General features: G+C 37.1%; 1 protein-coding gene across 2 annotated transcripts in view; it reads left to right on the forward strand.

The window, feature by feature from the left end:
- The window catches only part of BTAF1 (B-TFIID TATA-box binding protein associated factor 1), a 47,777-nt gene extending 28,329 nt beyond the window's left edge, over window positions 1–19,448 (forward strand). The window contains exons 19-38 of one of the 2 annotated variants that reach the window (XM_082764494.1): window positions 173–376; window positions 2,442–2,868; window positions 3,820–4,010; window positions 5,256–5,409; window positions 5,501–5,610; window positions 5,925–6,126; window positions 6,643–6,791; window positions 8,999–9,151; window positions 9,791–9,912; window positions 10,156–10,323; window positions 10,507–10,584; window positions 10,668–10,797; window positions 11,377–11,518; window positions 11,678–11,808; window positions 12,271–12,396; window positions 12,750–12,902; window positions 13,516–13,727; window positions 14,962–15,121; window positions 15,427–15,597; window positions 15,882–19,448. In XM_082764494.1, coding sequence (XP_082620620.1) covers window positions 173–376; window positions 2,442–2,868; window positions 3,820–4,010; window positions 5,256–5,409; window positions 5,501–5,610; window positions 5,925–6,126; window positions 6,643–6,791; window positions 8,999–9,151; window positions 9,791–9,912; window positions 10,156–10,323; window positions 10,507–10,584; window positions 10,668–10,797; window positions 11,377–11,518; window positions 11,678–11,808; window positions 12,271–12,396; window positions 12,750–12,902; window positions 13,516–13,727; window positions 14,962–15,121; window positions 15,427–15,597; window positions 15,882–16,028 — 3,330 coding nt within the window. In that variant the 3' untranslated portion in view covers window positions 16,029–19,448. The remainder of the gene's footprint in view (window positions 1–172; window positions 377–2,441; window positions 2,869–3,819; window positions 4,011–5,255; window positions 5,410–5,500; window positions 5,611–5,924; window positions 6,127–6,642; window positions 6,792–8,998; window positions 9,152–9,790; window positions 9,913–10,155; window positions 10,324–10,506; window positions 10,585–10,667; window positions 10,798–11,376; window positions 11,519–11,677; window positions 11,809–12,270; window positions 12,397–12,749; window positions 12,903–13,515; window positions 13,728–14,961; window positions 15,122–15,426; window positions 15,598–15,881) is intronic. The other variant, XM_082764495.1, reaches the window with a different exon arrangement.
- The last annotated feature ends 2,354 nt before the right edge of the window (window positions 19,449–21,802 follow it).

Here is a 21,802-nt window from a genome sequence, read left to right on the forward strand (position 1 = left end):
CTGAGAGTTCTGTTCATAATCCGTAATACTTTTAATATGGATAGATAAAAGTGTTAATGGTCCCTCTGGAACCTGGATTTCCGTAGCTAGGTTCTGCTGTTTATTACTCAAATCTGAACAAAAGAAATCTTGATTACTCAAAAATGCAAATTATGTGTCTTTTCTGTTACAGGAGTGTAGAGCTGTGGCCATTTGTGTGCAACCTCGCTTACTTGGGGTCCTTTCTGAACACCTCTATTACGATGAAATTGCTGTTCCTTTTACACGAATGCAGAATGAATGTAAACAACTCATTTCACTATTTGCTGATGCACATATTGATATTGGAAACAGAATAAATTGCAGTGTATTTACAATAGATCAAGCAAATGATCTGGTAAGTAGAGGCATGCCTGCCCTTCATTCAAATCTATTACTGTCTTGAAATACATATTCAGCATAATTATTACTTTTAGAAATTGTATGATGATTTCATACTTCCTTTGACATGAGATGTGTAATAGATAGCACACCCCCACACACACACACTGCAATGTTTACGGACTATACCAAAAATTAAGCAGAACGCAAGTTTGACTATTGAAATCTACGCAGAACAAAGTAGCTAGAACTGTTGCAAACCATTGTCAAAAGACTAGTAAATAAACTGCAAATTCATGTGAAGGGAGCTTTCTAAAAGTTGTTGTATTTAAAAGGATTTTTATTTCCACCTGTCTGTTAAATTGCTCTTTTTTTTATATATCTGAAAACATCAGTGTTAAATGTGCTTTACATATAAAAGGTAGCCCTTGATGTGAAAAGTTCTGTAAGCAAAAACAGCTGATAATGTTGGGGCAACAGATTAAAAGGCTTTTGTTCCAACCCCAAAATGGATTCTTAAGCAAAGAGAAAAAAGACCATGGATAGATAAGGTAGGATATAAATGAAAAGCTTGTAGATTTGAAAGCCCACTAAATTAAAGGTGTCTGGGGTGGGAAAGGTGTGTAGATTTAGAGGAATGAATGAATGGGGATGGATGTGGTACAGTTTTCTGGGGAAAGAAAGGCAATCAAGTTCCTGGACGGAACTTTGTCTGTGCGACTGGGATGCTGGGGAGAAGTAGGAGAATAATGTTTAAGATTTTATGATTATGACCATGATGAGACTGTAGGAAGATGCTGGATCTTCAGATTCTCAAACTAACACTTTTGTAGCGATGTGTTGTGGTTTAACTTGTAAATCTCAACCAATCTTTAAAGTTATAGACAATTGTGTAATGGGCTGAAGGGATTTTGGCAGCCAGTTTTATGGCTGCCATCTAAATTGAGTAGATTCCCAAGGTGAAGATGTAATCATAAAAGCTTGTAGTATGTGAAGTACAGGAGTTTTCATATACCTCAACTATTTACTCGTCAGTCTAGTAATACAGCTGCTTGACTGATGTATGTATATTCAAAAGATACCTGTTGTGGATTTGAAGACTTCAGAAAACGCATACCACACCTGCTTTCTTTTTTTTGTGGCTGTCTTCTGCTCCCGTTTCAATTCTTCAGATTTCCTTAAAAAACACAGACAAAGTCAACTCTGTTGTAGTATGTGTCTTCATGAATTAAATTGAAAAATGCTGTGCTTCTCGTAGCACATTTTCTGCATCACTTGGTCATTCCAGCCATCAGGGTCACGTGGAGTAGAACTTAAGGCTTCTACAGTTTATATATAAGTATTGGGTTCATACTGCTTCATAGTTTAAAAAAAAAAATAAAAAAATCTTGACCCAAACATTTAAAAGGCAATTAAAAAAACAAACAACAAACAAACAACTCTTAGACTAGCCCTCAAAAGCTGCCATATTTCATGTACTTTAGAGTCCAGCTGTCCTATCAGTAGAATAAGCTCAGTGTTTCCATGAGTTCACGGTGCTTGTGATCCATTTCCTGTGACAAATTTAAGCAACAATAGTCATGCAGCTGGAGGGAGGAGGGGAAATAAGGCAAGTCCTGCAACTGCTGTACTCTGACTTTTTCCTTAGATTTTATCCCAGCCTGTCTTGCCTCAAAGGAAAATCAGCTTAGAAATAACTTCTGCATGCACAGAACCTTACACATCCTTTCTGGCCTATTGTATTCATAGCATGTTCCTCATCACTCTATCTTTTTCTTATTGATAAACCAAAATATCTGGATAGATCTGGTGGGTATAGGATACATTTTGGGAAGTATCTAAACCTCTTCTAGCTTTCACAATCCAGAATTAAAATGTTTTTAATATGTCTACTTTTTTCCCTTGAATTGGAAGTTCAAGATTCCAGAAACTAAATTTTGGAGCATTTCCTGTTATTTGCTGGAAAATTTGAGATGAAAACACCTGTTGAAATGACTCTTCTACCATGAAAACTATGGTGTTTAGAGGTTATCCCATTTTATAACGAAACAGATTTGTAACTTTTTCTTCCTCTTTATTAGGTTACTTCTGTTTTCAATGAAGTGACATCATCCTTTCCTTTGAATCCTAAACTTCTACAACAGTTGGACAGTAAAAGACAACAAGTCCAAATGACTGTTACAGAAACAAATCAAGAGTGGCAAGTGCTGCATCTGCGAGTCCACACTTTTGCTGCATGTGCAGTTGTAAACTTGCAGCAACTTCCAGAAAAATTAAATCCTGTTATAAAACCTTTAATGGAAGCTATCAAAAAAGAGGAGAATACATTAGTACAGAACTATGTGGCTTCATGCATAGCAAAGTTACTTCAGCAGTGTACAACGCGGTCTCCTTGTCCCAACTCAAAGATTATAAAAAATCTCTGCAACTCCCTCTGCGTGGATCCACATCTTACCCCACTGGCAGCGTGTCCTGCACAGCCTCAGAGTAGCCATGAAAATTCAAAAGGTATGATACTGCTGAGATCTTAACAATATGCCCGTGCTTGTCTCTGAACTGTTAAAAATGAGTGAGTCATGCTTTCAGTGTTTTTAAAATGCTAGCAACTAAGTCTTCATTTATTAGTAATTACTTCATTCAGGTATCTTGCAGTTGCACAGAGTGTATAGGTTAATGCTGTATGTATTTTTCATAAACTGTGTATAAAAGACTAGTTCTGACTTTGTTATTTACTGTTGTTCACCTATCATCATCAACTTCATTTACCTGCGATACGAAGCTTTTCATTGAAACTGCATCACCATGGAACCAGAGAGTATCTTGTCAGTAGGAAAAAAAAATCTGACTTGTGTTATGTTCTGTAGTCTAGTAGAAAGATGAGTGTTTGAAATGGACAAAAAATCCTGCACATACTACGGACATGGGCTTTCTTTAGATGACAGTTCATTGCCAAAAATGTATGGATTAATTGAACAATGCAAATTAAAACCATTAAAAATACAACGTTTTTTTAACTAACTTTAAGGTTTTACCATTATACATTTTATTTTTTTCATAACATATACATCTTCATCTCAGAGGAGTAATACATTGATATCTGATTGAAAATTAAACCAATTAAATAGAAACATCAACAAACCAAAAGATACTGATGGCATCAGTATATTTAAAAACTTGTGCAAAGGTTTCTTATTTGACTGAAGTCTTACTCTGTTTCTTGATGAGCAAGAATTCATCTGGCAGTTTGCACACAAATTTCCTTGTCAAGTCTTTAATATGCTCTTAACAGAGTAATTCTACTCTGTACTTGTTATTTTTCTGTCCCTGAGGATGATGATGCTTATCCATCTTTTTCAAAGCATGCTGAGATCTGCAGATGATTTGTAGGTGGCTATCGCTTCCACCTACTTTTTAAACCACAGCTTAAATTGTTGTCAGCTATTCTGTCTTCTGTTGTAGGGCCCAACTCCGACAAAGATGGGATGCATCATACCGTTACTAAGCACAGGGGAATAATTACACTGTACAGACACCAGAAAGCTGCTTTTGCCATCACAAGTCGACGAGGCCCTACTCCAAAAGCTCCAAAAGCGCCAATTGCAGACCTCCCCACCAGCAGTAGTGGAAGCATTCCTACAGAACTTGACGAGGTGAAGTCCAAAGACTTGCATTTTCAACTTGCATGTCCACCCCTCCCCTTTATTAGTTTGAATTCAGTGAAGTCAATAGCATTACAAAAAGATTGTCCAGGATCTTTCCCTGAGAGAATGTAATGTTGATGAATAATTCTGTGATGCAATCAGTATGTATTACTTTATGATGTGTGTCATTAAGCAAATTAATACTTCTGAAATATTTTACATTTAGTACACTATACGAGTTTCTCTGTGAAAATCCATTTGTATGGATTTATACTATGATTATCGCAATGGATTTCCCCAATGCTGTGATTGCATCCTGATACCCACATTAAATTTTGGTCATCGTGATGCGTAGTGGAAACTCAGAAGCATTAAAAACTACTTCAAATTCAACTAGAGTTAGGATGTACATCTGACCTCCATACCTGATGTGTTAAACCTTTTTCTGTAGCTGTTTTATTCATAGAAAACTACAAATGATCTAACGTGATCCTAATCATAACTATGATTACTGAACACCATTGTGGATTTTATTCTTAATTATTAAGGAGATTTATACCAATTTCAACTCTGAAGAGGGTGGGATCGGGAGAAGGAGTTAATAACACATCCAATATTGCTTTGGAAAGTTTAGCTAATGTGTTGCTGTTCTTGGTGTCCTCCATATTGGCAATATCTGAAGTTCTGGAACTGGAACCAGTTGGAAGGCTTAGAGATGAAATGGGTTTGTGTCAGCAAGAGCCACATGCCCAAATGTATAAAACTTAATCTGGTATAAAAGACATTCATTTTACCTGCATTAAAAAAAAAGTGAAGAAAAATATCAACTTGCATGTTATAAATTCCCACTATCAAAATCAAATGCCTGTGTAACAATGGGAGCTTCCTTGAAAATAATTATCATCCAGAAAAATCAATAGCGTGGTCGTGTGTAGAATGATATTTTTGCTTTGTTTGTTTTGTTGTTGTTTTGTCTTTTTTAACCATAAATAATAAAATAGTCTTACAGTTTAGGGCCTGTGTAGCAAGTGTCTGTATAACTTCTGAATGCAAAAACAATGCTTCTGAGTTTGACCTTATGTTAATAACCTGACAACGCTCCTATGTAAGCACTCTTACCAAATGAGCAAACTTAATTTTCATCATCTTCTAAGTTTGTTTAGAAAATGAAGCTTCTTTGAAGCAAACCAAAAAAATGGACTTCATTCTTAAGTGAATCTGTCCTCACTAATTTACTGAATTGTTTAATTCTAGGCTCAGAAACCATATGTTGTTCAGAGAAGAGGAGCTGAGTTTGCCTTATCTACTATAGCTAAACATTTTGGTGCTGAAATGGCAACGGGATTGCCACATCTCTGGGATGCTATGGTTGGCTCATTAAGGAACAACATTCACATAAACAATTTTGGTAACTATACTTTTGATTTAAGCTGAGGGACTACCTAGGATGGAGACAGCATGTTAATCTGAAACTGAACACCTTTTCTGTTTTTTAACAGACCGAAAGTCCTTGCTGGAAAAAGGAGATGCACCTGCCCAGGAGCTAGTAAACTCTTTACAGGTTTTTGAAACAACAGCAGCTTCAATGGATGTTCAGCTTCATCCTCTGGTAATCGTATTCCAAAGCAGCTTTTTGAATGAAGCAGTTTAGTCTGTTCATTGCCACTGTTTTAGGCCTTCATGTCCTTCATTTTGCCTAAACTTAAATGGGGCCAGTCTAGGACAAACTTGCAAGCTGGATTTAAATTCAACTTCTCTTCTGAAAGAATTTTTCAGTTCTGAAAATTAGATCATGTGAAGGAGCCATCTTAACCATTCTTTGGGAAGCAACAGTGATTTAAAGAAACTGTTTACTTCAGAATAATTTAGTAATTTGCTAATAGCTCATGCTAACTTCTTTTTTTTTCCCCACCTTCTATTCAGTTAATTCAGCACTTGCCTCATCTTTACATGTGCCTTCAACATCCCAGCACTGCAGTGAGACACATGGCTGCTCGTTGTGTAGGTGTTATGAGCAAAATAGCTACCATGGAAACAATGAATATCTTTCTAGAGCAAGTTCTACCGTGGCTGGGAGCAATAGATGACAACACCAAACAAGAAGGTGCAATTGAAGCACTTGCATGTATCCTTGCTTGAGTATTCAAAAATGCAAAAGACTCTTTTCATTTGTATAATGTGGGGAGCAAAAGCTGTTGTCTAAAAATAATGGGAAGAGGAATTGAGGTAAAATGTCTTCCTCCTGTAGACAACAAATATAAGAAACTTATTTCCGTTGCTTTTCTTATTGATGTGGAAAAAAAAAAAAAGTGAAGTTTTACTGGAGACAATTCAGTATTTATTTTCCATGTTACCCTCTGAGAACAAGCTAAAGAATGAATAAAACTGACAAACAGTAATGTCAATATTTTGTGCCATCAAGGTGCACTGAGGTTAGTAGTGGAATTCTACTAAATCTAACTGGGGTAGATCAGACAATTTTATTTTTTCATTTCTTTGTTCCAATCAAGTTCAAACAAATCTTGTTTCTCTAAAGTAATGTATTAATGACTTGCACCTATTGTGAGTGAAATCTGCCAGGTATGTAATGATGTCAGACAATCCTGAACTGGTAGAAACTATTCCTTAATAGCTGATCCAGGTGTAATGGAACAGCTGGATGTAGGTATTGTTCCATACATCGTTCTTCTGGTGGTTCCAGTTCTGGGTAGAATGAGTGATCAGACGGACAGCGTACGTTTCATGGCTACTCAGTGCTTTGCAACACTAATTAGACTAATGCCTCTTGAGGTAAGCTGAAGTTTTAAGTATATGGAATATGTGAACTGTTTTGTCTCCACTTTTCTACCAGCCCAAGTTTCTGGTTTGTTACATGCTGAGTAAAAGTTGTCTCTATACACTTTCAGTCCATATCAAGTAACTGACAATGTATTCTTTATAATGTAAAATAAGTAAAACTGGACCCTTTATGAACAATTTTCTAAATTAATGTTAAAATAAAAAGGTATGTTTGTTGTTCATTGTCAAGAAACACATACAAACCGATACTCTGATTTAAACAGAGTAAATAAACAGCAATGGTAGAAATAGTCTGGAGATGAGTACAGGTACTTATTCTACCTCTTTTAAAATCAAAAGCCACAACCCACAGCTTTTGGTAGAACGCGAAATATATGATCCAGTGGTGTTTAATCAGTACAGATCTGTTTCTGTTTTTCACTCTTCCTACAAGATGCATACATCAGACGCTTTTTAATACTGCACTTCAAAGACTTTAAGTCTTCCAAGTAACTTATTTTCACCACCAGATGGTAACAGAAGACGGTTCAGAATTCATTTGCATGTTTTAAACTGGAAAGAAAAAAAAAAAGCCAGTTTACTTGATTTAGTATCTGTTACTATCTTGATTTTTAATGTAGTGTAATAGAACCTTAGAATCTGATAATTAGCGACCTGCCTTAAATGAAGCACTTTCCGTATGCTTAAACTAAAATGTTTAAGTTGAAAGTGAGAACAGCAAAAGCAACTGTCAAGGTGAACAATCTGACTGGCATGCTGCTGTTTGTTCCAGTGCCATTCACACTAGTGCTTTTCTTCATACATTTTCTAAATACAGTCCTATGGGATACGTAGCTTGCATTTTTTTAAAGCTATTTTAGCACTCTTTACTGAGCATCTCTTCGAAGTGTAGAATGCTTGTTTTATTATCTGCTTACATACGTATGTATGATAGTTCATGTTTTTTCTCCATAGTTAAAAACTTTGTTTTTAGAAATGCAAGACCTTATTTCAGATAATGGATAAGTAAAGGTACTACACGTCTGAATATAATTGGGAGTTTATAATTTGTATTGTCATATTCATTTCTAATTGAGAAGAATAGAAAAGAATTTGCAATAAATGAATTGAGAACTTACCTATGCTCAGTTTCCTGTATTTTTATTCTCAATTTCATTGTTCATTCTATTGCACCAGAAACATTTTTATATCTGACTGAGAGAAGGATTATTATATAAATCATTCATCTTAAAATATATTTGAACCAAATTAACTGGCATGAGACTCGCACTTAAGACATAATTCTTTTAAAAGGGAGGGTAGGAGGAGCACTTAAAGAAGTAGGCTGTTGTCTGTGTGTATGTACTTAAATACCTTACTAGAACACTTACAGTGTACGTAATCTGGGTTAGTTCCCTCTTCCTTTATTAAACACACATATGGTGGAATTACTTGACAGACCTGAGGTATTCTTCTCAGCCAGGAGCTCTCCCTAAGCAATAGTAACTTGAGTTTTCAAATTTCACATTCCTCAAAGTGGAGGTAGCCCAGGAAACTGGGATTAGAGATGTGCTGATGAACACATCAATGCCTCTTTTGCTACTGTATTATTAACAAGAAAGAATGTCTGTTGAGCATACTTGCTATCCACGGATACTTTCTTTGGGCTTCTGGCCTGGTATGGGAAATACCTAGGAAGTCATGGTCTGCCGCTACGAAGCTGGGGGGGATTAAACTTTCTTTTTTCTTTGTTGTTTTCATTTGTTTGAATTTGTCCTACAGACTTCAGCGTGTAAATATAATCCCACTAAGATCTGTAGGAGAAATCCATCTAACTTTGGATGGTAGCTTGTGGCTAAGAAGTAGGTGTCAAAAGATTCTCCAGCCAGAGAAACTGCCTGGTTAGAGGAACAATAGCTCAGCCATTGTAAAGTCTTACAAACATGACCAGGATTTCCCCTCTTCTTCGCAAGTTTATATAAGCTTTTCATCGTGCCCATTGGAGCACAATTTGTGCTGTGCATCATACAACTCTGGATGAGTTGATCTGCAAGGAATCAAACAGGTATAGCACAGAATATGGATTTATACAGTTAAGAAGATTGCATATCTTTGCTACCTATTTAAAATATCTAAGCTTGGATGAGGTTTTATTTCTTATCTATGTGAGAATTAAGTATTGTAGCCCTAACATTGCTGCTTTAAAAAAACTATTTTAGGCTGGTATACCAGATCCACCAAACATGTCTGAAGAATTAATACGAATGAAAGCTAAGGAACGCCACTTTCTGGAACAATTACTGGATGGAAAAAAACTGGAAAATTATAAAATTCCAGTACCAATCAAAGCAGAGCTCAGAAAATACCAGCAGGTAACAGCTTATATTTATATTTTAAAGTAGTAAGTTCTGATCTGATGGGATTTTATGGAAGGGTAGGAGTCATTTGGGCGTTGGGTGTTTTGCTCGGCGATGTGCGTTGTTTTTGTCAGTTTTGTTTGTTCTTTATCATCTGAACAATGTGCATATTAGACTCTTGGGTAAGGAAGACCAACATAAGAAACGCATTCAATTCTATTTCTTCAATTATTTGTTTCCCCTTTTGATTCTCTTAATTTTTCTCAAGGAATGGCCAATGGGCTCTGCCTTACTTGGGTTGCCTGTGGTAGCTCACCACTGCAAAGCCAGGCCTCCTTGTTCTGTTTGGCCTTTTATGTTTCTACCTTTATTCTCTGATTTGAGTGAATGGGATGTAGCATATGCATCTATGAGGATCCTTGGTTGTGGTGGTTGTTGTTGTTTTTGTTTTGTTTTTTGGAACTTACAGACTCTGGTGCAACACCCAGTTGTACTTTGGGAGTTTGTATTTATATATGAAGGATGTAGGGTAGGGAAATGACTCATAACTTGGCAGTAACAGAAGATAGAACACGCTGATGTTTGAAGTGAAGTTCAGCTAGCCAAAAGAGTTATTTTTTAATTCTGAGTCACTTCTTTGTTTTCTGATTTCAGGATGGAGTTAACTGGTTGGCGTTTCTCAATAAATACAAACTTCATGGAATTCTTTGTGATGATATGGGCTTAGGAAAAACTTTACAGTCCATTTGTATTCTAGCAGGGGATCATTGCCTCAGGTAAGCTTAAATTAATGTTCTATCTTAAGGATTTCAACAGCAGCAGGTTTTATCTATGGTTATGATTCTGGACATGGTCCTGGGCAAACAGGTGCAGGTGGCCCGCTTTGAGCAGGGGGATTGGAGCAGATGACCTCTGGAGGTCCCTTCCAGCCTCAGCTGTTTTGTGACCACCACCCCAAAGACAACTACAGAAAACAAACACCAAAACAAACACATGCTTTGGTTTTGATATTCTTAAAGGGCTCAAGAATATGCAAGAACAAAACTGGTGGACAGTGTTCCTCTTCCTTCCTTGGTGGTGTGTCCTCCTACACTCACGGGACACTGGGTGGATGAAGTGGGAAAGTTTTGCTCCAAGGAATATCTTAATCCTTTGCACTATACAGGACCTCCTACTGAAAGAGCAAGGTAAGGCATTTTGCACTTTGCAGTTATGACTTGGGCAGAGTAAAATATCACAGTTTTGTAATTCACTTTACAACTGAAGCATAGTTTGTGGACATAGTACAACTTGTGACAATACTTTTAAAGGCTGCAGTATAAGATGTATGTAAGGAACACTTCAGTTATGACTTTCTCTTTTTTGTTAAGATTGCAACACCAGGTGAAAAGACACAATCTCATAGTAGCTTCATACGATGTTGTGAGAAACGACATTGATTTCTTCAGGTAAGAATTGGTTGGTTTTCTGAGGTTTTCAATAGATTAAAACTTTAATCTATGCTACTTAAGTCTATGTTCTTATTTTCTAGAAATATTAAGTTTAATTACTGCATTCTTGATGAAGGCCATGTAATAAAAAATGGAAAAACAAAACTATCAAAAGCAGTAAAACAGCTGACAGCCAATTACAGGATAATTCTTTCTGGGACACCAATCCAGGTAACTGCTATCCTTTTTTTCTACAGAGCTGGGTGAACAAGAAAGCTAGGGAGTTAGGAACAAGAAAGAGGCTCTATTTTGCATTGTTTTATTGTGCTGCTGATCAGAGTTGTCCAGTTCCAAGTAAACATTGTAAAATAAGCTTTTAATTACTAACTGCTTGAAACTCAATCTTCTTCCTTTCCCGGTATGCCCATATACTGGGGTGAATGGGTGCAGGATCCATGGTATTGTTTGCGACAAGACTACCACTTTTTAAGTGCTAGGCACGATTTGTCTCTGGAGAATCTGTCTCATCCAGGATTAAGACCACTGGCAACCCAGGAGGGTTTTGTTGCCCAGAAGAATTCAGGGTGTGGCTTAAGACATCAGACACAGTAGAAATTCCATTTAGGTGTTAAAGAGTGTGTGATTTGAGCTGATGAAAAATACCCCAGGTTTTAAGCAGTTCAGAATTGTGTTGAGATGTTACATTTGTAATCTTCTAGCAGTGTTAAATATTTATTGAAATGTTCCTGATAATTTGGAACAATTCATTACGTTTGAAAATAATTTAACAAATGTTTCTTTTATGTTCAGAACAACGTCTTAGAGTTGTGGTCATTGTTTGACTTCCTTATGCCAGGATTTTTGGGTACTGAACGCCAATTTGCAGCTCGTTATGGCAAACCAATATTGGCAAGTAGAGATGCCCGAAGCTCCAGTCGCGAACAAGAGGCTGGTAAGGATCAAATATTAAATCCTGGTTTTCTTGTATTTGTAAATGAGAACTGCTAACAAAAAGAGAAAGTGTAGCCAGTTTCAACAAAAGGGTTTATTTAGTGCTGAATGTTTGGAAGTATTTTCTACAATGCTTACTGCTGCTGTTTCCTTCACTTAGGGGTTCTTGCAATGGAAGCACTGCACCGCCAAGTTCTGCCATTCCTGCTAAGGAGAATGAAAGAGGATGTTCTGCAAGATCTTCCACCCAAAATTATTCAAGATTATTACTGTATTCTCAGTCCTTTACAGGTATGTTTAAAAAGTGGTTGGAAGCCTAGCACTTTTTTTTTTAGCACAGATACAAGACCAGAAGGGAACTGCTTGCACTTCTGTATTCCTGTGTCAATTGGATACCGCGTCTGACATTTCTCTTGTGCTACAATACTAAGACATTTTTCTAGTAGCACGTGCTGAAAACTATGTTCTGTCCAGTAGAGTATTTCTTTAACTTAATTTCTGTCTAATTCTACAAGAACAATTTACAGGCATCTGTAGAGTTTCTTCACAAATACCTTCCAAGTTGAAAGAAACTAACTTATAAGTGATTACACTGTTAATGTTTATATGCAAAGCAAGATCAACTAGCCTTCTGGTTTTCTGCAAATTCATTACCTGAACTTGAAATTAAATTTGAAAAATGACTGTTCATCTTATTTCTCTTGGGGAGGGGGAAATGCATACTTATTCTTCTGTCTGGGGTCTGGTTTACAGGTTCAGCTTTACGAAGACTTTGCCAAGTCCCGTGCCAAATGTGATATTGATGAAACAGTTTCTTCAATTTCAATGAGTGAAGAAACTGAAAAACCAAAGCTTAAGGCTACAGGCCATGTATTTCAGGTACATTTTACTTGAATATTTGTGACTAACTCGTTCACTTATTCATGGTAATTATATTTCTGTGTTTAACTGAAACTGATAATGATAATAGTTAACTTAAACAACTGTGGCCATACAGTCTAAGAAAAATATTTTATAATTTTGGATTAGTTTGCCTCAATAGTGATATATAGCTATTATGCTTAAATTATGTATTAATGTCTTAACAGGTTTTCTTAATCTAAAGGTGTGACTGCAATTGAATGAAAATATACCTTAAAGTCTAACTTGTGGAATGTGGCCAAGTAGCTTCAATACTTACCTGTAATTATACTGTTGCTAACAGTTTCTTATTATTCCTTTAATAATCAAAGGCATTGCAATATTTACGAAAGCTATGCAACCATCCAGCACTAGTGCTAACAACCCAGCATCCAGAATATAAAAGAATTACAGATCAACTTGCAGCTCATAATTCATCCCTTCGAGATATCCAACATGCACCTAAGTTGTCTGCTTTAAAACAAGTAAGTAGACTTCTACATTGTGCCTTAGTATGTCTCTATTGATGTTACAGCTTGCTGTTTTAAGATTCCACCAAATTGAAAACTGGTTAAAAACATGAGTTAAGTAGCAGATGAAATAAAGTACAAGGATTTCCTTTAAGGTTTATGCACTATTTTGCTGTTTAGCCATGGAAACTTGAAATGAGAGGTAGAACAGAAAGGGCAAACTTGTTTCAAAGCAATGAGGTTTACATAATATTTGCTGCCTTGTCAGAAGCCATACTTTTATTCTGCTTCTTTCTGCAATGTGAGAGCAAGGAGTAACATTTTTCTCCTATTTACTATACAGGAGACTATTAACTTGACAAAATTAGATGATGTTAAAGACTTTAATTTTCTTCATTTTGTTTTATTTACAGTAGGATTTATATTCTGACAACTCTTGAAAATTTATCATAGTCTGACTCCACAGTCCAACTGTCCCCTATGTCATTTGAGTGGCTATCATTTACAGACTTCTTTCTGTCATTGACTGGGTTTCTCTTTTACTTTTGGTAGTCCATCCCATGGCAATATTTACATGGGATTTACTGTCACTTTGACATACCTTAATTTAATGCTCTTTTACTTAAAGCTGCTGCTAGACTGTGGTTTGGGGAATGGTGGATCTTCAGAGAGTGGTACAGAAGCTGTTGTGGCCCAGCACAGAATACTTATTTTCTGTCAACTTAAGAGCATGCTGGATATAGTGGAGCATGACCTTCTCAGACCTCAGTTACCTTCAGTTACTTATTTACGACTAGATGGTAGCATACCTGCTGGCCAGAGGCATTCCATTGTTTCACGGTAAGCATGTGTGTTCATGACCAATAGAAAGACAATTGCAATGAGTTATATTGTTTGTGGAACAAAGCTGTTCTTGCTCGTGGGACCTTTTCTATATATAGAAATACTGAAGTTTAGCATGCCTGTGACTGATTTTGTATTGTACTGTCAGGTCATCACTGCCTAATTTACTTAATAAATAAATAAATACAGCACTTCCACAAGTGAAAGCTTATGTTAATAGCAAGAGACTGCAACACAACTGAAGTATTGCCTATTTTGGATGACTTTTAAAAACAAATCTTGAAGTTGAATCTGGTAAAGAATTAAAACACATCTTCACTATGCACATTAACTGAAATTTTTCCCCAAAACTTCCATTCAGTTAATGTGTATAGTGAAGATGTGGTTTAGGGACGTGGTTTACTGGGTAATGGTGGTTGGGGAACGGTTGGACGAGATGATCTTGGAGGTCTTTCCCAACCTTAATGATTCTATCTGCTCTTCCTCTATTACTTCAGTAGTAAAGACATAACCAAATTGAAGGCAAAACAGGAGTATGTGGGTATACTTGTGACAAGTGGTATATGAAGAGGTTTATATTAAAAACAAATGCATTAACTTGTGAAGCACCTCGGTGTTCTGTGTTATCCTTTGTGTATGTCATGCTGATCCTGGAAATGATCAGTTTCATTTTTACAGTCTTTTGCTCTTGGAGACCTTTTTTGTCTCTGTAAACCTTGGTTAAACCAGAGGATCTTAACTGTAAGATAATCTACTCCTTGTTGGAGGAAGAGCCCTAAGAGACTTGGTATATGGGAACATTAGAGCTATTTTCTACTACATGCTTACCATGGCTCTTGAAGCATATGCTTGGATCCTTAGAAGCTTAACTTTTACTGTAGTAAAAATTAGAGAAAAATCTGAGTGTGCTGCCAGAAGAAATGAGAACACTCAAGTGTCTGAGAAGGTGGGGGAGATGGCGACGATGGGTTGGAACAAAATAATGCCAGAAATATCATAGTACTTCTCTTGTTCAGATTATAACTTTTGTTGTTTTTGACCACTAAACCTGTCAGCTTTTTTTTATTTAGAATTTAATTAGTAATCAGCTACTTAATATTTTTGTACTTCTTACTCAGTATTAGATCAGCTACCACTGAATACAAAGGAACCTTAAGCAGTTGAGGTTTGTGATTCCATTATGTAATTAATTAATTATACCATGCTTAACTTTATTATTTTTTATATACAGGTTTAATAATGACCCATCTATTGATGTTCTGTTGCTCACCACTCATGTTGGTGGATTGGGACTTAACTTGACAGGGGCAGATACAGTAGTGTTTGTGGAACATGACTGGAACCCAATGAGAGACCTGCAAGCCATGGACCGTGCACACCGAATTGGGCAGGTAAACAACTCATAATTTCCCATACATTTTCTCTTACTGAACCCTTCTTTCTTCAGATTTGGATAAGGTTGTAGCTTATAACACAAGTGATCTCTGGTGGTTTCAACCTAGTTAAATGCTTCCACTGACATAGCTTCATACTCATTCTTTTTGCCTAACATCAGTCAAAATTGAAAGTACAATTACGGAAGGGTAAATCTAAGCTAAGCTGCTTCCAGGCCATCTGTGACAAATATATAAAAAGGTTATGCTTTCTTGAATACCAAAGATACTATTTTTTTTTTACCTTGTTTTTCCCCTTTCAGAAACGTGTTGTTAATGTATATCGCCTGATAACCAGGGGAACTCTGGAGGAGAAGATTATGGGTCTCCAGAAGTTCAAAATGAATATTGCAAATACAGTAATCAGCCAAGAAAATGCAAGCCTACAGAGCATGGGAACAGAACAGCTTCTTGATCTGTTCACTCTTGACAAGGTAAAGAGCCGTTTTTACAAATAGCTACCAAAACTAGAGAATGCTTAGGGAAAAGGTTTGCTTTGAAATATGAAAGTTAACTAAATGAATACCTGAAATAGAATAATGAATAGAAGTTAGCTCTCTGAAAAACAGGAGTAAGGGAGGTGTAATGTTCCCAGTCAGACTTAAATAATTTTGTAGGAATTACTTATAAAGGGAAAATTAGGAATATATGTTCACAATCAGAAAATATTTCTGAAAAAAATCTTCTCTATATTGATTTTTTTTTTTTTTTTTTGAAGGATGGAAAAACTGAAAAAGCTGATACCTCTACCTCTTCTGGGAAAGCATCAATGAAATCAGTACTCGAAAACCTTGGAGAACTATGGGATCAAGAACAGTATGATACTGAATACAGTCTTGAAAACTTTATGCATTCGTTAAAGTAACCATCATATATTTGTAATACAACTGCTGCTAGTTCACGTATTTTTTCTGCTGATATTCAGCAAACTTCAAAGCATATATAGTGAACCTTTAGCTTAATGTGTAAATAGATTTATTGAAAGAATTTTCAAAAGACTGGCACTGACTAGTGTCACCTGTTTCACTGGGGAGTTATTCTGTCTTAAACATTTGCACTGTATAAAAGAACTTTAAATGTAAACATTGCAAGGTGGTTTGAATTTTACTTGTTCTGAATGGCTGCAAATTCTTACTTGGTAGAAGAATAAAACAAAGCAGGTTTTTACATACATTAACAAACGTTACTTCTGTTTGACGTAAGTCACCATTTTTTCTTTCTGTATCTGTAATAGTTCTGTACAGTTGTTTCAAGTGAGTACTTCAGGTTGTTCAGTGTACATTTTTCTTTTAAACACAACTTGCTTTTATGAAGTATTAAAAAATGTTTCAACTTAAACTTTCATTCAGATCATTTCAGGACTTGTATCACCAGAGGCAAAGCCCAGAAGCCTTGAAAGTATTAAGTAATTGAATGGCACTAGGTATGTGCACCCACCTTTGTATATTGATTATAAATACACTCTTCAGTCTTTTGACACCATCTTGAGAGAACAGCTGACTTGAACTTTTTACTGTAATGAACTATACTAAATACAGGTAATGGTCTATTTGAGGCCCTATTCGCATCCTGTTAGCAGGGGTGTACTTTTTTAATTTATCTATAAGGCTAGAATATAGCCACTTTGAGAGATGCACGTATTCAGTATGTTTCAATCCTATATATTTTTTTGTAACTAAAAAGAAATTAAATATACAAACATTTTCCAGAAGTAGATTTTACACTGTCTAGGATTCTAAAATCCATGCTAAAGTGATGACTGTTTACTAAACTGATGCATGATTTAAAGCTTCTTACAGGAATAGGGCAGATTTTTTTTCTTTAGGAAAACATATACATAAAAATACCTACATTCAGTTTGAGGGAATTGAATAGTTAAAATCATGTAATAAAGATAGTAAGAGACTTATAGCAGTGAGTGAAAATAATATGGCTGTATGTTAAGCAGCTTTTTATAAAAGGGAGGCAGTAGCAAAAGTGTATTTCTAGATGTGCATATGTACCAATATATGCACTTTTATAAATATTTAATTATAGATAACTTACAGCAGTTGTCTGAATACATAGACTATATGTATAAATATAAAACCTAAGGTTTGTAGCTTGCTGTGTGCTTAAGCATCAGAGCTTAAAAACCACCAGAGACCTCAACTATGTAAAATAAGATTGTTTTAAAACAATATATATAAATCAAAATTGTTCTGCAGCATTGGAGATGAATTAAATGTCACATTTCAGTAGTTATGAACTGCCATACTGTAACTAAATTAGCATTCCATGAAAATAAAACTAGGAATATATAACTTGTATGTTGTGTATGTGCATGTTTAGGGTTTTGTTTCTGTACAGATGACTTTTTCATTGTAGATGAATAGGCATTTTAATGCTTTTGGAAATTATGGCATTATATTAGTTTATTTTAACAGTGTGCTACCTTCATACATAAAATATTTCTGTTGTGCTTTCAACTCTAATTATCTAAGGAGGAGAAACAGGATGGGGTTTGGTTTTCTATAAGCAGAGAAATTATAATGCTTGAATACTTGGTACTTTACGATAACATGGTACAATAATGTCATCGTATTGCCCAGAAATAATAAGGCTAACTCTTGTTTAGTCATAAAACATCGCATGTTTTTCTTCAAGACTTTTATTAGTTAGTTTAGTAGTAAACAGTTGGGTTCCCGCAGTGTTCTTGTTGTAAAAGAAATATACAGCAAAGGACTACTTTACACTAGTTATTTATCACATTGAGGTTGCTATGCAACCATAATACTCATAGTGATAGCTCTCTTGGTTATGACATTAAAAAGACATCTGGAAAACTGGGGTGGGGAGAAACAGAGGGGAAAACGCAAACTGTTCCAGGATTGTGTATGTACTTATGGACCTTAAGTGCTCCATGAATTAACATTTTCAAAATGGAAACTAGCAGGAACAGAGCACAAACTAAATGTTTTTTACATATTTAGTTAGCTGAATGCTAATTAGAGTTTATCTATGCTTTCCAAGCAAGCATATCACTTACCATGCTCTAGTGTGCACTGCAGAGGGTTCACAATGTACAAACTGGATTCATTTCCAATAAAATTAAAGAAAGAAGTCTGCTTTTGGGATGCCTCTAACTGCACTCTGCCTGTTAAAGGGGTATTCAGTAAGGCTACACTACACCGACACTGAAATAAAAGCTTCAATGATGTCAGACACAGAATGGCTTGGGCTTAAAGCCCCTCCAGTTCCACATCACATGGGCAGGGACACCCCAACCCCATCCAGCCTGGCCTTGAACACTGCCAGGGATGGGGCATCCATAGCTTCTCTGGTCAACCTGTTCCAGTACCTCACCACTTTCTGAATAAAGAACTTATAATACCTTATCTAAATCTACCCGCTTTCAGTTTAAAGTAATTACTCCTTGTCCTACCACTACACCCCCTGACAAAGAATCCATCCCCAGCTTTTCCATAGGCCCCTTCTAGGTACTGGAAGGCTGCTATACGGTGTCCCTAGAGCCTTCTCTTCTCCAGGCTGAACAACCCCAACTCCCTCAGCCTGTCCTCATAGGAGTTGTGCTCCAGCCCTCTGATTATCTTCATCACCCTCTTCTGGGCTCACTCCAACAGGTCCACATCCTCCTTCTGTTGGGGGAAGGCCTCCTGGATGTAGTATTCTAGTTGAGGCCTCATGAGAGCAGAACAGAAAGGGAGAATCACCTTCCTCAGCCTGCTAGCTACACTTCTTTTGATGGAACCTGGGATGCAACTGGCTTTCTGGACTGCAAGCATGTATTGACAGCCCACATTCAGTTTTTCATCTGCCAATCCCTCCAAGTCAAGTCCTTCTCCACAGGGCTGCTCTCAATCCACTAATTACCCAGCCTGTAAACATGTTTGGGATTGCCCTGCCCCAGGTGCAGCGCCTTGCACTTGGCCTTGTTGAATTTTATAAGATTCACATAAGCCCACCTCTCAAGCCTGTCAAGGCCCCTCTGGATGGCATTCCTCATCTTCAGCATGTTGACTGCACCACTCAGCTTGGTGTTGTCCACAAAGTTGCTGAGGGCACACTCAATGCCACTGCCCACGTCACAAAAGACATTAAATAACACCAGTCTGACTACAGGCCCCTGGGGGTCACCACTCACCACTGGCCTCCACCTGGACTTCTCACTAAGTTCTAATTCAATTAGAAGTAAGGCAACTTAACCCATGTAAGGAAAGATAGAAAGCTTCCAAGATGGAAATACACGTATATGACTTGATTAACTCGCTTAAGAACTGCAAATTATGTAGCGTAAATACAAGTAGGCATCAGTGTTAAACAGAGTTTTGGCAATAGGCAAGTTTTCAGGAGTTTATGGACCATAGCAGTAACTGACTTGGCTGGTAATAAATCACTTTGTAATCAAAAATTTGGAAGTTGTTTTTTTCTTTAAATCAAGCAAGGAGATGGTTTATACTAAATATTAGTTCATATCTTAAATCTTGTTTCAGTGATTTACTTCAAGGTCAGCTCTCTACATCTAAACACTCTTATTGAAACAATTCATCAGAATTCTTCCAGTGACCCTAGTAGCAGGACCTTTGAATTTCTGTCAGAAACTCTATTAGTTGGCTTCAGGCCCCCAGCATGGGCTCTTCTCCATAGGCTGCAGCTCTGGCCTGGAGCCTACTCCTGCACGGGCTCTCCATGGGCCTCCTTCAAGCCATATCTACCTGCTGCACCTTGGGCATGGGGCAGCTCCCAGGCTCTCCTGCTACCAAAATCTTGCCCAATAAATGATCCTTTCATGAGCATTTTCCTCAGAGCTCTACCTTGACACAAAACAATCAAAATCTTAGGAATATCTTTCTGTTAAATTTCTCTTCAGTAGAATTTCCATTTTCTAAAGATAAATGTCTCAGTATTATGATAAGCATTCTGATAGCTTAAATACTGTAATAAGTTGTTCCAGTTTGGATACTTACAACTGTTCAGTCACAATGGTCCTATGCGAAGAGAAAGTTATGAACTGTTTCTGTCCTTGTTCAGTGTCAGAAAAAGATGCTTCCAAAGCACGAATGCTTCAAACTCATTTTTACACCAAAAGCATGATGATCTATAATGAATCCCACAAATGCATACACTTCCCGCTCCTACTACAAAGAGCTGTAATTTAATTACACACAACTGGGCATTTATTTGCAAGGCATAGTACAAGAACCTTGAAATTGTTAGTTTTCACATTTTTATTCCTCTTGCCACCACAAAAAAAAAAAAATCACAACAAAATGTTTAAAAAATATACTTTCTACTTCTTGTACACAAAAGGATCCAAATTTGCAACTTGACATCTCAGTTAAAATTGTACCCAGTCAGCAGTGCCTCTGCATAAACTAGCACATGTGAACATCAGCATATTGAACGCTTAGAAGTCTTTTGCTTCACCTATTGGTACAGCGATGTGAAGTATTTTATAGATCCAGTACTTACAACTTCAATGAATTTTTAAGAATCATAGAATCATTACAGTTGGAAAAAAAACTCCAATATCATCTGGTCCAACCATCACCCTACCGCCACTGTCTCCCACTAAACCATATCCCTAAGCACCAAGTCCAACCCTTCCTTGAACATTCCCAGGGACGGTGATGCCACCATTTCCCCAGACAACCTGTTCCAGTGCCTGACTGCTCTTTCTGAGAAGAAATGTCTTCTCATTTCCAACCTAAACCTCCCCGGTGCAACTTGAGGCCGTTCCCTCTAGTCCTATCGCTAGTAACCTGTGAGAAGAGGCTGACTCCCAGCTCTCCACACCTTCGTTTCAGGAAGTTGTAGAGAGCACTGAGGACTCCTCTGAGTCTCCTCCAGACTAAAAACCCCAGTTCCCTCAGCTGCTCCTCACAGGAGCCTTCAGGAGTTCCAGGCCCTTCACCAGCTTGGTAGCCCTTCTCTGGGCATGCTCCAGAGCCTTGATATCCTTCCTGTAGTGAGGGGCCCAAAACTGAACACAGCACTTGAAGTGAGGTCTCATCAGAGCAGAGTACAGGGGGATGATCACCTCCCTGGTCCTGCTGGCTACACTATTCCTGATACAAGCCAGGATGCCATTGGCCCTCTTGGCCACCTGGGCACACTGCTGGCTCATGTTCAGGCAAGTGAAGTGCATTATACCTCACAAAGTACAATTTCAGTAAAACAGAAGTCTATCGGAACTAGTTGAAAGCAGTTAAGACTATGAGGCCAATCACTTAAGACTGAAGTATTTTTGAATGATAATTAGTTAATTTTCATGGCAGTAAGTATAAAAATAGTTTTCTGACACTTCATTGCAGGAAACTAAATTGTAAACACTTGTCTTTCCACTGCTTTCACAGAGGAAGACCAAGGTACAATGAATACTATCGCTTCATCTCACAACGGATTTATAAAGAAAGTGAGATACTCAGAAACTATAAAGACTGGTACCAGAAGCAGGCAGGAGCAGAGGAATCTATCTTCAGAGGAAGGCTTGAATAATGTGCAGTAGAAGGTGTGCTAAAGTCTTAGGGCCATACTTTGTAAAATAAGAAAAAGAAATACAGACTGTATAAAGCAAGTAGGATTAAGGAAAAACTACCATAATCTCATGACTGGTGCACCACTGATCTCATTAAAATA

This window comes from Aythya marila (genome assembly GCF_965140915.1).
Source record: "Aythya marila genome assembly, chromosome: 7".
NCBI classification, from domain to species: Eukaryota; Metazoa; Chordata; class Aves; order Anseriformes; family Anatidae; genus Aythya; species Aythya marila.